Raw genomic sequence first — 18,869 nt, 5'->3', positions numbered from 1 at the left:
GTACTTTGACCTAGGTTCTTTGTAGTTGTTTGTAAGGTCAAAGTAAGTTGTTTATGTAGTAAATGACTTCCTAATATAAATATGAATTTTATGGAATTGCTTATGTTGTTTGTAAGGTTCTTTGTCGTTTTTGTAAGGTGAAAGAAAGGTTAATGTGAATAATTGACTGTAATGGTTATAATAAACAACAATAACCAAAAACCATAATAACCAAGGCTGCAATTACATAATAGACTACAAGCATATAGTGCAATTACATTATCCCAAAATATGCAACCATATATATATATATATATATATATATATATATATATATATGTTCTAATACTTATCATACTAATGAAAACCAAAATAACCATAAGTCATAAGTTGTTTAACATCAAAACACTTCCAAAAGTAGCAAATAACATCTACCAAAACAAACACAACCTTGATCTTCAACTTCCACCTAACTTCCACCTCCTTGACCTTTGCATGTCCTTGAGTTGTGACCTTTGTTTTTGCATTTGCACATGTTACACTGACATATTTCCTTGTTAATTTTTGAACTCCATCAGGACCCACTTTACAGCCTTCTTCCTGACTTACACCATGAGTACCAGTCTGACTTTGACTCCCTCTTTGACTCTGACTCAATTTTTCATCCTCACTTTTCTTCCTCTTCTTTGTAGGCCTACCAGGTTGCTTATGATGTATTGGAGGGGTAAGTGTGGTGGGACACAAACTTTTAGGCCACATTATTCTTCCTTTTATGGGCTCTACCTTATAGGAATATGCATTCTTACATGTATCCAACCAGTATACCTTATTGATCCACCTGTAAATGTCACCAACATCCTCTGAGTTCTTGGTCATTTCATAAAGGGTTGCAATGGCATGTTTACATGGGATGCCTATTAGCTCCCACTTTCTGCAAGTACATGTGTTGTTCTTAACATCTACCACATGTTGGTCTTGCCATGCCCCAGTGACTTGGTATTTCTCACCCCCATTCCACCTAGCAATGTAATGTGATGCATGAGACTTGTTTACATCCAATATGGTTGTTGTAGTGGGTGTTAAAGGCCCTTTTGCCTTGTCCATCACCTTCATAACATTACAGATTCTCTTCATCAGGTATTGTCTAATATACTCCAAACAACCTATGATAGGCTTATCTCTTCCCTCTATTATCTTGCTGTTAAATACCTCACAAAGGTTGTTTAACAGTATATCAGAGATTGCTCTTCCTGTTAAAAAAATTAACATATTGTTTTAAGTACAAGTACACATTTAACATATAGTAATTTATGGTAATTTATGTACCTGTAAAATGGCTTCTTGCCCAGTGTTTTGGAGGAATCTTTCTAAGCCATTCACATGCCTCCTTGTCATAGTTACTAAATTCTTTCATGCAATGTTCAAATTCAGGTACAGTGGTTGCAGTTGCACATATCCATAAATGATCCTTGTACTCTTTTAATTTCCATTTCACTCTCATGTTCTGATGTATGTGCCTGAGACAATACCTGTGCTCAGCACATGGGAATAGTTGGGCTATTGCTGATATTAAACCCTAGAACAATAACAATAATTAAGTATTTAGTTTATATAATAATAAGTAATTAATAATACAAGTTAGAAAGAGATACCTTTTGTCGATCTGTGATAAAAGTAAAGTTAGAATTTGAACCAAGATCCAAGTCTTCTCCTAAACACTGCAAGAACCATACCCAACTACTTTTGTTCTCTGTCTCAACAATGGCATAAGCAAGGGGGTAAATACCATTGTTAGAGTCCAACCCAACTGCTGTTAGAACCTGCCCAGGAAATGGTCCTTTCATATGTGCACCATCGAAACCCAAAAGATTGCTAAGGCCAGCCTTAAAACCTTTTTTCAGGGGACCTAAGCAAATGTAGATTCTTTTAAACCTCCTCGTTGGGTTTGATGGGTTTTGTTCACTGTAAACATCAATCTTGACAGTTGTGTCAACATTGGTTGCTTGCAATTCAAGGACATAGTCCCTCAAGATCTCATATTGTTTCGTATAGTCACCCTCCACGATCTTAGTTGCAATAGCCTTGGCCCTGAATACTTTGTCAATAGAAACACCAACCTCGAAGTCCTTTTGAAGTTGTTCCTGCAATGCTCGAAGAAGAATCCCTGGATTCATGTCGATTTGGTCCATGATTCGTTTGGATATAAAAGTAGCAGTGCAAGCTCTAATCTTCCTACTTTGAAGGCAAGTATGGTTGTCATTTAATGTCCTTACAAACCAGGGAGATTCTGTGTTTGACCTAGAAGCATGAAGGAACCAACTACAGTTTACTTTTTCTGAATTTACCTCTTTGCCCTTTCTTTTATTTTTGGTATTAAGGCCCACCACCCCACTTGCATTGATGACAGGGACTACACCTCTACACAATGCCCGAAGTCTAAGCTTGTCATTCTTTTTATAATATAAATTCCTCCTAGTTTCTAGTGCGTGCATGTCAATTTTTTCTTTCAATTCTTTCTTTGATTTAAACTTTTGCCCAACATAAAAACTGGCCTTATAGACATTGCCAAGACTGCATCTTTTCTCCTTAGCCAGATTTTTAAGAACACATCTTCTTTTCCTTTCATCTTCTGACCCTTCATCTAAAGAATCTCATCTATCATTGTCAATGACTTCTATGTCCTCATGTTCATCATTTGTCCCAACCCTGTTATGAAACCCATCCATTTGAACACAACCATAATCCTTATCAAGATTGAGTTTAAAGTCAGTCATATCCACCTCCACTTCTGATACATTGTTTTCATCATCAACAAGTTCACCATATTGTTCTTCTGATTGTTGCCCAAGATCATCACTGTCAGCAGACTTTTCATGTTCAGACTGATGGTCTTCAACATTCTCATCTTCTGGTGGTTGATAATGTTCTCCATCAAAAGGATCAAAGTGATCATGAGAAAAGTTCTCATAATGAAAGTCATCATAATCAAAGTTATCATGGTCACCACCTTGATCTTGTACCACATCATCCATGTTAGCATGCTCAACCTCTTGATCTTGAACCACATCATCCATGTTAGCATGCTCACCAGTTTGATCTTGTACCACATCATCTAATTTAGGATTCTCACCACCTTGATCTTGTACAACATCATCCAATTTAGCATGATCACCTTGATCTTCTACTACATCACCCAATTCAACTAAACAAAGCTTTTTGGCACAAGAACTTTGACCAACTATTGAGTTCACCCTTCCATTTCTTCTATACTGTGGTGAAACTTTTGTAGGGACTTTGTCAAAGAGTATCAAGGACATATACCCTGCCAACTGTGTTTGATCATTAGCTTCATCTATCATTGGGGTTTTATCCTTTGTTGGTACTTGAGGTACATTTGCTTCTTTTGGAAGATCACCATCACAGAGCTCCTTAATAATAACTTTTTGTTTTCCTTTTGGAGACATAAAATACGTCAGCAAATTAGTTTGTCCATGTTCTGTATACACTTCAATGACCTTGTTATCTCCAATATACTGAGCCAAATTCAAGACATCATCATCATTCCCTAAAGCTCTGAGGCCAAAATCTAAGTCTTCATGAGGAATCCTAAAATGGTAATATATTACTGGGGGTACAAAGTAACCTAGCTCTAGCATCATTGCGTCTAGTTCATGAACTGAGAACTCATCAATGTCTACTAAATCAATATATCGCACTTCACCTTTAACATATTTCGTGTTTGGAAGCTTCGTAAAATTTCCACCATGGTGTAGCTTTATGCTGAACATTGTTGGTACACGCTCTACAAGATACAAAAAACATTAAGTAAGAAATTATCAGATGTTTGTATTTTTGGCTCTATTCTTCAGATCATCAAGAAACCTAACAAAATTTCGTAAACAGAGGATAAGTGAAACTAACCATATTCATTTGTGATGTCATACGTCTCGCCTTTTGGCCTAATCGCCCACATTAGGAACACCATTTACAGTTGAAAAGCAAAAACAAGTAAACACCTTGGACCAAATCTTGATTATGGTTTTTGCGTTAAAAACGAATGACGAAGAAGATGGAAGTGGAAGAGATAACTAAATATTTTGTGATTTTGTGTGTAATATGGCGCTAAGACGGTAACAAGCGGGTTTATTTCAGGAATTGTAAAAATGGTCCCTCAAGTAAAATGACATTTATGCCCTCGTGTGCAATGCACGTGAGGGGTTTAACAGCCACAAACAAACGGCTGTTAACCCCAGGGACTTGTTCCACAAACAAACCTCTCAATAAGGACCAGAAATCCAATTTTTAAAAGGTTTGGACCATATCCACAAAAAATGACAAACCACAGGGACCATTTTTGCATTTTTGTCTTTTAAAAAAGTTAACAGCCAACCAGTTAAACTTAACGGATGAGGGACCAAAACCACAATAAAACTTGTCGAAAAGGACCAAATCTGCAACTTTTCAAACGTTTGGACCATAACCATATAAAATAAGAAACCACGGGGACCATTTTTGCAATTTTGTCCAAATTTTAATATTAATTTAGATTAAATCTTTAAAGAAATTTTATTTAGAAGACGTACCAAAATCTCAAAAGGGGAGGGGGTTCCTCGTTGCTCTTATATGTCATGTTGTTACACTCCTCCTTCTCCTCCGTCATTTCTCTCCGTCGGACAGTCTCTCTTGAAATGCCCCATTTCACCACATGTATGGCATACTTGAATTATACTAGCATTGGTAATTGAAGTGATGTGTTGAGTCGGGGTCCTACGGAAGTGAGCTTCTTCGCCATTTTTAGTCCTTGGACAATCTCTTTTGAAATGTCCAGATTCGCCACAACTATAACAAACCTGACTCACTTCCACGCCAAGAACTTGGGTGATTGATCGTGCCGGTGCCTTGCAGAAACGAGTGGTGTGTCCTTGTCTGTTGCGGTTCTTACATCTCAATTTGCGGCATTTTCCTAAGTGGTGGAAGTTGCATTTCTTGCAATCCGGTAGATTTCCAGCATATTGTCGTATTGGCATTGGTACTGGAGTAGCAGATGTTGTGGCTGTAGAAGTTGTCACAGGTTGTTGTCTCTTGGCAAGTTTTTGAGATAACTTGCGCTCCTTTTTGTTCCAGAATTTTCGTTTATTATTCCTAGGTTTGTGAGCAGGAGTATCATCATGGCTAGGCCCTTGTCGGTTTCCTTGTGTGTTATTACGGTTTGAAGTGTTGAAACCGTTTCCATTCTCATTTGGGTTGTTGGAATTGAATTGCGCCATGACAGCTATCACGGCGGCTGTGACCGTGGCTTGAAATGTAGTGAAGTCTATCTGCAGAATTGATGTCTCGCCAATTGGTTGGTTACCTCCTTGTGAATACATTTTTTTTGGCATGACGAGAAACGATCTTGTGAGTAACGATGGTCATTGGTAGTTCTACTTATAAATTTCACGCCTTGAAGGACTACCCTGAATGTTTCTGATAACATTCCTGAAGTGTATTCTATGGAAGTGGGTATTGCACAAGTGTTATTTAAGCTAAGTTATACTTGTTCCCAAGAGTATCATGATCCAACTTCTATAGTGTCCGGATAACCATCCTTAAAGGAAGCCTATATGAAATAAACTTTTGGATTTGAAGTGGCTATTCTTGAATGAATTTATGACGATACGTTTGTGAGGTGGCATTTCTCAGTTAAAAATTTCAAAGATGAAATAGTGGTATGACTTTGATAGAGTTACTTAGTTTGCATGTTACTGAACTAGAATATATTTTTGATAATGATGATCTGTAACTGAAATAAGATTGTTGTCACTATAGTTGGTATTGAGACTACACAGAGTTCGGAAAATTTGACCTAGGAGTAGGTCTACAACATACCAACAGAGGGAAATTTTGACAACATAAAGAACTAGTGAAATAGTACTTGCAAGACAGGAATGTTTACGGGGAAAAGTGCTACTTAGAGCATAGATATGATGTAACGTCCCAAAATTCAAGATTAAAAATTTTCTTTTAATAAAACATTACTTAAGCAAAACCATCAATCCAAACATAAACAGAGTATTAATTTCCAAAACACAGGTTCATTATCATAGTAAAACATTCCCAGGCTGTCTAATCTATGGTGTGTACCATGCGATCACCCCGAGCTCTTCCCTCCGCTATCGGAAGTACCTGAAACCAAAACTGAAAACCGTAAGCACGAAGCTTAGTGAGTTCCCCACCCTACCACATACCATACATAACCACATACTGCACATACTGGGCCACGCCCGCTATTCTGGGTCTCGCCCCTACCTCGGGTCTTGCCCGCTACAACGACCCCGCCGCTCCAGGCCCCGCCTGGCTTCGAGCCCCGCTCGGATACAGATCTGTTTCACTTAGGCCCCGCCTGTCACAGGGTCTCGCCCACTAACACATAATAGCACATAATCATATCACAACACATAAGCTAAACACCTGCTAACGGATTCTGTACAAAGGCCTCGCCTATCCGGGGCCTCGCCCTTATCCTGCTACTGATGAGTCATGGAACCCCATACATGCTCCTACCGATAGTGAGATACGGGCCCAGCCGACACTCACCCTTTCCTAACTTGGGCCTCGCCCCTGATCTGTTGCTAATGAGATGTGGAATACCATCCACACTCTGCTATTGATGAGATACGAGACCTCGCTCACACTCACCCCCTTACCAGGCACATACAAGTATCACACAGACAACAAGTATAAACTATCAATAAACCATTCCTTGGGCACCCGCCCGCTAACATTGGACCTCGTCCCGAATATCATACTAGCATGTTATGCCTAGGGCTAACTCCCGGGTCTTCTACACATAACTACATGGACCGGCATTGTGGCCGTAGACCCATTTACACAAACGGAAACTCACCTGCACTGGCTGAACTTGCTGATGATCCCACTAGCTGCTGCCCGACCACTCACTGAACTCCTGCTCTACTTGCTCCCCGAGCTATCAATATCAATGCAACACTTAGTCTAACTGACCCCCGACAGCCAACCAAGTCAATTCCGGTCTAAGTAAAGTCCTGGTCAAAGTCAACCTTTCCAGGTCAACCCTACTCGCCGAGTCCACATACTGACTCGCCGAGTTCATATACTCAGGGTCCTTCCATTCGCGACACGACTCGCCGCGTCAGTCCATGACTCACCGAGTCCAACGATTTCTGAGTCCTGACCTGTCCAACTCACTGAGTCTCCACCCGACTCACTGATTCGAGTCTCAACTCGAAGGGTTTGGGGCTTCGCGACCTGACTCGCCGAGTCCAAGAACAGACTCGCCGAGTACAAGGCAATCTTCATCCAACTCGCCGAGTTGTTCATCCAACTCGCCGAGTTCATGCCCAACTTCATCTGACTCGACGAGATGTTCATCCCACTCGTCGAGTTCCTCCTCATCTTCATGCTACTCGCTGAGTCCACTCGAAGGACTCGCCGAGTCCATTCAGATCTACATACATGCAGAGGACTTTTGAGTCATGCATGGACTCCAAACTGTAGATCTACCCTTCCCAAGCTTATTACCCACGTAAAGTTGCAAACTTTACGTGTAGAGAAGGAGATCTAGGCAAAATACACCACAAACTAGGTTCTAAGGCAAGAAGGCTCCATAATCAGCTCAAGGGCAGATACTTTATGGGACACTAGACCAAAACAAGCATGGATCTGAGGTAGCAACCTCAGATCTGAACTTCTAGCTCGAAATGCTTACTAACATGCCAAGAATGCCCAACACACACATAGATCTAGGTGCAAGGGAGTCCAAGAACTAGCTTATTACCTCCAAAAGCTCAGAAATGTCTTCCCAATCCCGGATCTACAGCCCCCTTCTTGCACTCTCAAGATTCTTCTTCTTTCTCCAAGCTTAACTCTTTTAGGCAATAATTGGCTCAATCAATGGATATGACGGCTAGGGTTTGGTATTCAGGGCTAAAGAGGCAGTAAAGGAACCCTAGGAAGAAGATTAAGGCGTTTATATAGGCTCCAAGTCCCGAATTTAGGGTTTTCCTCGCACAGACCAGACTCGCCGAGTCACCTTGGCCGACTCGCCGAGTCGGTCACTTACTCCTCGACTCGGATCCCGCTCGGACTCGCCGAGTTTCTCCTTGGACTCGCCGAGTCGCCCCTTAAAATTAAGGTTTTCTTTCCTTTCTTGGCCTTCCAAACTTTGGGTGTTACATATGAAGGCTATTCCTTAAACTAAAAGAAAGGATGAGTAGAGCATTTCCTAGTGGCGACGGGCACCCCTCGGACGAATCCTTAATTCGGCCAGCTGACGCTCCACATCAAGCAGGTGTCTCTTATATACTGTCTGTCGTGCTCGGAGTTCTATGACATCATCTCGGGTTACAGCTAGCTCTTGCTGCATAGCTTCATTGTCTCTCATATCTCTCCCATGAGCAATTTCAAGGCGATGAATGTGATTTGTACTGACGCTTGAATCTGCCTCAAGTTCCACAGTTCGCTGAATGGCTGCCACACTTAGCTCAACATTGCAAGCCACTCGGCGAACCAGGATTGGAAGGGCCCTGTCTGCGGGGACTCTCTCATTCAGACTGTAGAAGTTGCAGTCTTCGTTGTGTGGGAGGGGTTGGCCCTTCTCGTGGATCCACCTATTCAAACTCCCAACCCACATAGGTGTTGGACCTTGGAATTCAAGTCGGTGGTTAGGATTTGGTATTGGGGCCACTTGAGGTAGGTTCTCGACTTCAAGTTCTGAGTTAGCCTCTTTAGGGAATTGTTCTGCGAAATCATCTTCCAAAGGAATTTCATGATTTTCTTTTGGCTCTGCCTCGAGCCATCCATTATTTCCTTGGTTGGGAAAGTACGGGTCGCCGGGGAGATTGAATCCAGCCATGATATCTACGCGAGAATAGGGGTAAAGAGATAGTTAATAGACGTCTAGTCTAATAATACTTCTATAGTATTGTAATTGTATACTCGATAATTTGTTGTTATCTTATAGTAACTAAAATACTCCTATAGTATTTTAATGTTGTATGTTATGTTCTATCGATCTCTTGATGTATATAGCTTGATAAGTTTTAGGCTTGCCGCAACACCACGGTCACTCCCAGACACATGTTGGTCTTGTCTCAAATAAATATAGTTGATCAGACTATATTGATCCCAGACATGATTACATAACTATCCAGGTTTAACCGCAGTGTTCAACATCCAAATACGTTTGTTTTGTTCTACTTATGATACTGCTTCTGGTACGTATGTATGCTTCTATACTTCTTATAAAATACTTATATTTAAAAAAGTATACTTTTAGTTCAGAGCACTTCGGCCCCTTAGTGTTTATAATTGTATACCATGTAAGGTTCGGTATACTTAGTTCACTATAAACAATGGCTCTGATACCAATCTGTCACACCCCCAAACCGGAACGACGGAAACGTTCGGGGGTGGATGACATCATGTGTGATATCATAACAATTGCATCATAGTAATCAAAGTAAACACAACCATTACATTAAATAACTAGAATATTTACATTAGTTTGATACATAATTTGTATACATCAAAAGTATAGCAAAATAAAGACGAGACTCTATACTCTCCGTCTTCTCAAAAGTCTACCGATGTACCTGTCTACTGATTTCCTGAGAATACAAGCGGTTTTGAAAGAGAGTATCAGCATAAAAGCTGGTGGGTTCATAAGTATATTTTTGTAATGAAATCCTATAAATGAATCAGTGAAAATATTTGTATATTTCCAAGAAAATCCAATATTTTCTAACATGTGAGTTAGTTAAAATGTTCCATAAGTATTTGTTCGAATGTCTAATTACCACGAGATAAATCGTATAATATTGATTTGAATGTAAAATCCCTTTTGTAAGAAAACCCTAGCTATCATTAGTATGAATAAATTGTTCTGTTTGAAAACCCTGGTTATTACCAGTATGTATAGTAGTTCTATTTCTCGAAAAGAAACCATGTATATTTCATACTTATGCTAAAAAAAAGTATTGTTCATGTAAAGTATATTACTACGTAAATATATCGTTGTTATCTACTTGCGAGTTTTATGACCATACTAACTGATATGGCGCGAATCGGGCGCCAATATGCTCTATGACTTTGTCACCCGTAGACCTGCCGGTACTACTATAGCTAACAACAAGGTGCGGGATTGTCAGTCCCGTATAGATCTATACACAAACTCACGCTCTCCCTCGAGGAGACTATGGCTCATAAGGGTAGTCTTCCACTAGTACATGTAATTGTACCCAAAGACGTGTCTCTCAATCTAGATTAACAACTTTACAAGTAATAATATGGGAAACCCTTTATATAAATAACGAAGAAGTTTATAAAAGATAAGTTTGTAAAACCGTTTAATGAATTCCCAAACTATACTTATTATAGTTTGTATGTTTGTATATGTATAACCTTGTGTTGAATTCCCAAACTATACCTATTATAGTTTGTGTGTTTGTATATGTATAACCATGTATTGAATTCCCAAAATATACCTATTATAGTTTGTATGCTTGTTAGGTACTTTGATTTATGTATTGATCTGAAAACTATGTGATTATACTTGTAAGTTGAAAACGTCCCTTATGCACATCATGTTACAAAAGGGATAAAATATCTAAATATTTTATAAAACATGAAAAGTCTTTGGGTTGCATCGATTGCATAAGTTTTAAACTCATTGAAATTCTTTTGTATAAGTTCACAAAAATATTTGTATTTGGCTTGTATTCCCCCACCCCCCCCCCCCCACCCCCCTGAAAACATGAAAAATAGTAAAAGCATAGGGGTATGAACTCACTGTTAGTTGTGTGCAACCATCGAATCAACGAACTGGAAATGAAGACCCTCAAGTCATTGTATGTGGCACTTATCGGAATCCTAATAATAATTAAATACATATATGTATCTACATTAGCGATCTCGTTAAATAAAGTGTTAGAAAAACACTTGCTTTCGGTTAAGGGACGTTACCGGGACTTGATTGAATCGAGGAAACGGATTTTTCACCACTTAAGAGGTGTGTAAGGCTGTGAATAGGGGTTTACGGCCATGAAGAGTGGTTTACGGCCGAACAGGCAGTTTACGGCCGTGAACTCCTCTTTGAAGGGTTTACAGCCCTTGCAGATTTGAAGGGTGTACGGTCGTACACTCAAGAACAAGGGTGTTTGATTTCGAAAAAAAAAAAAAAAAAAAAAAAAAAAAAAAAGAAAAAAAAACGTGTTCCAGATGCTCCAAATTGACCCCAAATGACGATTTTTGATGATTTTTGGGAGAATAATGGTGTTTTTGGGAGTTTACTGTCAAGAGTCTAGAGAGAAAAAAAGAGGGTGTTCGGCCAGAAAAGTGTAAATGAAGGGGTAGGGTCGCATATTTATAGGGGTTTTCGTGGTCGGTGGTGGGGTCCACTCGACGCTGGCCGTAAACGAGTGTATGGACGTACACGGTTTACGGCCGTAAACTCACTTAGGACGAAAACTTTTTAGTTTTTCAAGGAAATTCGGGGTTTTCGTGCGATTTTGGTTCCGACTCGTATATAAAATTTAATAAATTATATAAAACTAGTTGATTTTCTAACCAAGAAGTTTGACGGAAGCTCAATAAAATAAAATTTAAATTTTATCAACGGAAATCTGTAAATGGAAATGGAAAAAGGTTCGGGTTGTCACAATATGTCGGTAGCCACGACGTAGTGAAATACTTACCACGTCGTGGTAGTCTTTTAATCCACGTTTGCAACAAGTATTTTTCGTGTCCAGAGAAGATTCTAGGCCATGTCGTGGGCAATATACATGCCACGACATGGGAATTCTTTTGATTACGTTCTTCTTCTTCTTCTCTTCTTTTCTTTTTATTATTCTTCCAACCTCCAAATTTCCAGTTTTGGTCCCTTTTCTCGAGAATGTCATCTTTTGGCTACAAAATATAATTTATAACATGTACCAAATATCTTCGTATTATAACCAAAATATAGCTAAAATGTATTGAAATATTACATAAACAAATGTATAAATATGGCAATATCAAACATTCATATGAGTTTTGACGAACTCTCTTATTATGTAGACTATGTGATGATAGGTGTTAGATTATGAAAATCCTCTTGAAGGGAAGTGGTCAACTAGAGAAAAACATCTTGGGGGAATTTAGTTAAATCAGTATGTAGAAGTATGTAGAATGATATGGTGAGATCTTAGGCCATGAAAATCCTCTCCAAGGAAGTGGTCATGGACCAGACAATTAGAGAAAAGCCTTTCAGAGGGAATCTAATTGATCCGGTAAGTAGATATGTTTATGCTAACATATGTTATATGATATGATGATATGTAATATGTGACTTATTTACATAATGTGTTCGTGTGTTTTTACGTGTATAGCATATGATCTATATAATGGGCGAGTGTTGTGATTTCTCACTAAGTCTTAGCCTTACAGTTGTTACTTATGTTGTTTAGCAGGACCATTAGGTGTGAGGAAGGGAAATGATTTGGCATGACTGCGACATCTGGACATTCTCAAGGCATGACATTTACTTGTCTAGTATTTATCGCTTTATGAGATAATTTTCAAAACACTTTTATGCTTCCACACTTTCATGTTTTTGAGTATTATATTGTGATGAGATGTGTTGTTGCAAATTAATGTGGTATCATGATTGGAATGTTGTCTTATTATGATCATTTACTCTAAATTTAAAAAAAAAAAAAAAAAAATGGGTCGAATTTTGGGATGTTACACCAGGTATATACTTTAAAATACTGACTATATGAACTTATTTTTTCGGTGACACAACGTTGTATATGGTCTAGATATGCAGATTTTCTCAAATGGATGTCAATAGAAATATTTTATTCTTGTGTATATGAACTTCGGAATGTCCGTAAATTCCAAACTTAAATTCAGAACGCACCTTCCGGTCCGAAATGTACGGTTTCATATTCCGGATGTCATATCCCGCCAACCACAGAATGACCTTTATCACTCCACTCCAGAATGCAACATTCCAAACATGGTGGTCATTTTGCAAATTTAGAAAAAAAAAAAAATTGTTTATTTTTATTAACACTTATTTATAAAATAAGGGTCCGTTTAGTAAACTAGTTACTAATAATTATGGTTACACTACTAAATGCAATTTAGAAATATTGTCATTTTCGGTTTTTTAATGACTATCCATTAATTAAACTAAAGTTACTTATAACTATAATATATGATTCGATTACGATGATTCACAAGCCTTGTCCATATGAAACATGAAGAATTACGATGATTTGATCATTTGAAATACAATGAAACTACATAACTCATATAAGAAAAACAAGCCAAACTACATTGCTATTTCCCCAAATTGTCTTATCACAAACTCATAATTCAATTTCTAACCAAAGCCAAACAAACAAATACAAGCGGATGGGTATTTGATATATAAAAAAATTTAAAAATTAAAATGATTGATATATAAAAGAAAATGTCATATTTACCAACATATAATAATAATGATAATAAAAAGTAACAACTTTTTCGAGTTTTAACCAAACATTGATAACACTAAGCAGCTTGAAAATCCCCAAAATCTTCATCGGGTAAATCTTGAGCGATTTGTTTGTCAATAGCCCGAGGCTCGTTTGACTTGTCAACAACAGGGGACAACGTTTTCTCTTTCTCTTTTGGAGTAAGAGTGAAGTTTGGCGGTGATGTGGGTGGTGTAATCACGGCGGCAACTGGCGGTGATAGTGGTGATGGCGGTGGTGGTGGTGGTATAAGAGAGATTCCCATTCCCACCTCCTTTCCTTTTTCGTTTGGATCCGGAAGATTATTTAATCCTAGCTCAAAGAACTTAGACCTCATGCTTTTACCACCTTTCTGTAATTATATTATAATACAATAAATAGCATTTAGCAACATACTTTTAATCCATTTTTTATTTGGTCATTTGACTTTAAATATGGTAATTAAATGTTAAAATGTTAGAAGTTAAAACCACTCTACTTCTCAAAATTGATTAAATGGTTTTGTTAATGACTTTTGAAAGTTGAATTTTTTTTTACGAAGGATTAAATGCAAGAAATAGCAGTGTACTTTTATTTATTTGTTTATTATACTTATTATAGCATCCTATTTTCATTCTTTTTCCTACTACAATTGTATTTTGAAATATATATACCCAAATATAAGGATTATTTAAACACAAGAAAACAGTTAAATGGCGAAAATACAAGTGGTTTTCTGTTAAAAGTTTTTTCATGGGAAACAAGTATGTATCAAACAAATTCAAAGACAAAATTTTATTTTTCAAATTTGAATTGGAAATTAGACAAAAAAAAAAAAGCTTACGTTTTTTAGTTGAAGCACAATGGTTTCCCCATCTTTTAAACTGTAATCAACTGCAGAAGTTTGCTGATATTGCTGTTCCATTTCTTCAGCAGTTTTCTTCTTGTCAAGATACCTTCACTCCATATAAACCAAAACATCTTAAAAAGGGTACATTTGTAATTTTGTTATTGTTAATTGTTAATTATTACATGTGACAGGATTGGACAAAAACTTTCTAGGGCTATTTTCAGTGATGAGGACGAAGAAGGGCATTTACGTCATTTTGCATGGACGAGAGATTTTATAGGGCTAGTTTCAATGATGAGAATGAGAAGGGCATTTACGTCTTTTTCACAAGGATTAGATACATACTTCATATGATCATGAAGAGCAGCTTGGAAATCATAAGCTTGAGGTCTTTCTCGGAATCCTATACCAATAAAAGCATGTCGAAGCCTCCCACCTGCATCATTTTTTAAGATTAATTAGGAAAATTTTTATTAGATTCAGTTTCCTTTTTTAGATTATATATTTATATAAAAACAAAATTGCAAAAATGGTCCCTGCGGTATGTTGAAAATCGCTACTTTGGTCCAAAACTTTGATTTTGTTGCGAGTTTGTTCCAATTTTTTTTCAACTTTTTTTTTTAAAATGACGATTTTGCCCTTTGTATTTTCTTTTTACAATTTTTTTGAAGCTCCTGGGGGAGGGAGTAAGGGTGGGGTAGATGCTATATATATATATATATATATATATATATATATATATATATATATATATATATATATATATTCTTTTTTATTTAATTTTTAATCAGGAAACAACAAAATTAATAAAAAAAAATTGAAAAAAAGTAAATACAAAGGGCAAAATCATCCTTTTTTGAAAAATTGAAAACAAATTGGAACAAACTCGCAACAAAATCAAAATTTTGGACCAAAGTAGCAATTTTCAACATACCACAGGGACCATTTTTGCAATTTTGTCTTTATATAAATTAAGGCGATTACCTCACAATGTCAATACACAGAAAATTCCCATATATATACAATTACTTCTTCCATGCTTATTTTTATATTTTATATTGTTTTAAATGGAACAAAGAAAAATTCATTAAAACATTCACACTTACCGATGTTCTCCTCTACACGTAGAACAAAATATCTGCAGAAAAATATAATTGTTAGTTGAAACACTAAAATTTATGATTAAATAAAAGAAAAAGCAATGTATTTTCACTGATTTGTTTATTGTAGCATCCTATTTTTGTTTCTTTCTATTACACTACACCATTATCTTTAAGTATTATGTCCTAAGAAAAATATGCTATTATAAAGAAATGAAAGTAGGATGATAGAATACACAATTAAATGAAAAATAGTGGAATGTCGTTCTGTAATTTTGGAATTTTTAGGGACCACTTCTGTAACTTTGCTATTAGTCGGGGATCAATTATGTAACTTTATGAAACATTAAGCTAAATCATTATTATATAGAAGCTGTTTCTGTAACTTTATGAAACATAGGGACCTTTTCTGTATTTTTGTAAATACAATGACCATTTCTATATTTTTGTAAAATGCAGGGACTACTTTATAGTTTTATGAAACAAAGGGACCATTTCTGTAAGTTTGCTATTGGACAGGGTCCATTTTTTATAGTTTTGTGAAACACAAAGACCATTATTTCTGTTAAAAAAAAATTAAAAGTAGGAAGTTTTTATGTAAACCTCCTGACAGGGACCATTTCTGTAACTTTCCTATAAACACAGGGACCAATTTTGTAAATTATTGAGACTTACCGGCTGCTATCAATAACAGGCTCCACAGGATGAGGCTCTCCATCTCTTAAAAAAGCACGTGCATAAAGTTCACCTACAAATTAAAAATAAGTAATTATAAAAAATATATATATATATTTGTTTACACAATGATATTTCATCTATATCCCAATTTATTCAACAACATAGTTTCATTCTTTTCACCCAATCTATGAAATAATGTTTTCCTCTTTTTGCCAATTTATACAACTGACATAATTTCTGCAATCATGTTTCAAAAATTGGGGGAAAAAAAAGTAAATGTCATTGAATAAAGTAATAAAAAAACATTGAAGAGTGGAAATATTGTGACCTGTTGTCTTATCTTCAAGTCTGATAATACATTCTTCTCCTTTGCTTACTACTTTCATTGTTCCTTCCCATGCCCATTTGTTTATATCCCATTCATCAGCCCTGTAATTAATGGGGAATAAAATTACTCCAAAATATAAGGTCTTTTTCATGAAAAAAAAATAAAGATGAGGTTTAATCCGGGAAAAACACAAAATATAAGGTCTTTTATGAGATTAACACTAAAATATAACCCTATACTACAAATATATTATCCAACAATGTCCATTAGGAGAGGCTAGAGCCTAGAGGCATTTACTTGTGAAATTTTAGGTTTAAAATGGTATATGAGTATTTTACTTTTTCAAGGAGGAAATGTTGGGAATTGAATTCCATTGGTTTTAGGATGGGATGTTGAAATCCAATGGAATTCAATTCCGTAACCATTTGCAACCAAATGTGGGATTGGAATGGAATTGAATTCCAGTTCCATAAATACCCTTTTACCATGGCAAATTAGCAACAAAATCTAACAGTCTATATAAAAAAACAATGAGAATCGTTGCTCCTACTTTACCTAGCTACTCTTATAGCCTGTTGTAGCCAACAAGACATATGAGTACATGTTGTTTAAGCAAAAAAATTATCATTGAATGTATGTAATGAGTAACAGATTTATGCAGAAGGGAGGAGAAGAAGTTGAGAACTTGTGATAAGAACCTGTAGGAAGCTGCAGTTTTCCTTGGTGGTATCTGAAAAAAAGACAATAGTATGTAATTAATAGTTTCAACAATGTAATGATACAACGTTTATGAAATAGATAACATAAGAAATAAATTCTTTGGAGATATAAGAGCGAATATCAGCATTGCTTATTTGCTTTCATCTACATTAAGGCCCTGTTTTTTTTTTCCCATCATTAAGTGTATAAACATATATTGTTTCTTTTGACTGAATCAACAGTTGAATGACCAATTTACTCTTATATCTGAAATTAGTGCTGACGTAAAATGACAATCTATCTGATGAATCAAAAATCAGTTGCATTTGAGAGAAACAGGAATCACGTTGAATGGACCTCTGTGTACATTGTTCAATCTCAAAGCAATTTAGCAATTTGGCAATTGGGGTTTCCCGAAACAAATACTGCTTCTAATCATCTATATCGGAAAATTATACATCAAGTTTGCATAACCTAATTCTGATACTCCCTCACCATTGGAGTCCTAATAATTATCCCAAAATAAGAAGAAAAAAATCACAGGTATGCTCACAAATTACAGAAATGGACTCTAGTTACGAACGGTGAATGCAGTACACAAATAGCTACAAGTCCAAGAGAAATTGATTTGACGATTAAACATGACAAGTATGAGGTGCGGGTATGTATGATCGTTGGTTAATTAACAAAACTCCGAATTCAACAAGCAAAAATGCTACTATATCTAACCAGAATCCCAATTTAAAAACTATGATCGTCATTCGTTCACTGATGCATGATTCAATCGTGGAAATGTAAAGCATGGAATGAAACAGATCAGGAAAGGAAGATATTACCAGATAAACGTAAGATTCAGGGACTTGAAAGAGAACGAGCTCAGCCGGTTCAATGTCTCCGGTATCATCTAAACTTGGAGGATCATCATTCTTGGTGCTTGTACTATCCGATTGCTTCTGCTCTTTCTCCATGATACAGACTAGAACAGACGTTCGATTGAATGGATGGAGATGGGGTTTAATGTGGAAAACAAATTTTCTGGATGAAGCAAATCAAAGAGATGGTGGGATTGTTCAATCTGGTGCCGGTGATTCGACTATTCGATCTGATGTAAGCCTTCAACGATGTTTTTAGGGTCTTTTCATTCTCTATTTGTCTCTCATATCATCGAATAGTAATGTATTCTTTTTACCGTATAGAATTGAGTAAAGCAACAATGTAAATGTTCATTTTAACAACATATTTTTCTTTTTTCTTTTATAAAATGACCAATATATATATATATATACTAGTCGAATGTCCGCGCGTTGCGCAGAAATACCTATATAGTTGAAGTCTTTACAAATATATGATTTTTTAAATATAACAATAACGTTGTTGTTAAATTTGATATAATAATTTGTATATACTAAATTGATATAATATATTGATTATTTTGAATTATATGATAATATATATATTTATTATAACTTCGTAATCTCAATCGTTTGAATGACTTCTACCCACGAATTACACATGAATAAAATTAAATATAATATATGATTTGATGTTATTTATAATTGTTTTATTGTTAATTAATTTTTTTAAATTATTTGCTTAATGTTTTAATTTCTATCATTATAATTATTTAAAACATCAAACATTGTTTTTTCATTTTAAAGCTAACAATATAACCATTTATATAGAGTTGTTTTTAACTATTGTTATTGTAAGTTATTTTAAGCTACTTATTTGGAAACTTC

The 18,869-nt window shown here is 36.1% G+C and overlaps 2 protein-coding genes across 2 annotated transcripts; both read right to left on the bottom strand.

Moving 5' to 3' along the window:
* Positions 1 to 336: 336 nt before the first annotated feature.
* Positions 337 to 2,168, bottom strand: LOC145067992 (uncharacterized). Its single transcript, XM_079014999.1, has 3 exons — positions 1,632 to 2,168; positions 1,306 to 1,555; positions 337 to 1,229 (listed from the first exon to the last, which is right to left on the bottom strand). Exons 1-3 carry the CDS (start codon positions 2,166 to 2,168, stop codon positions 337 to 339), a joined length of 1,680 nt encoding a protein of 559 aa, XP_078871125.1.
* Positions 2,169 to 13,419: 11,251 nt separating this feature from the next.
* LOC145070118 (Adaptin ear-binding coat-associated protein 1 NECAP-1) lies at positions 13,420 to 18,304 on the bottom strand. Its single transcript, XM_079017065.1, has 8 exons — positions 17,967 to 18,304; positions 17,130 to 17,161; positions 16,432 to 16,532; positions 16,101 to 16,173; positions 15,432 to 15,463; positions 14,671 to 14,761; positions 14,320 to 14,431; positions 13,420 to 13,848 (listed from the first exon to the last, which is right to left on the bottom strand). The coding sequence occupies exons 1-8, from the start codon at positions 18,096 to 18,098 to the stop codon at positions 13,534 to 13,536; spliced, it is 888 nt and encodes a 295-aa protein (XP_078873191.1). The 5' UTR covers positions 18,099 to 18,304; the 3' UTR covers positions 13,420 to 13,533.
* Positions 18,305 to 18,869: the final 565 nt, after the last annotated feature.

The sequence above is a fragment of the Lactuca serriola genome, chromosome 8 (assembly GCF_051521515.1).
Source record: "Lactuca serriola cultivar US96UC23 chromosome 8, Lser_US96UC23_V15, whole genome shotgun sequence".
NCBI lineage: Eukaryota > Viridiplantae > Streptophyta > Magnoliopsida > Asterales > Asteraceae > Lactuca > Lactuca serriola.
This window is presented reverse-complemented; position numbering and strand designations above follow the sequence as displayed.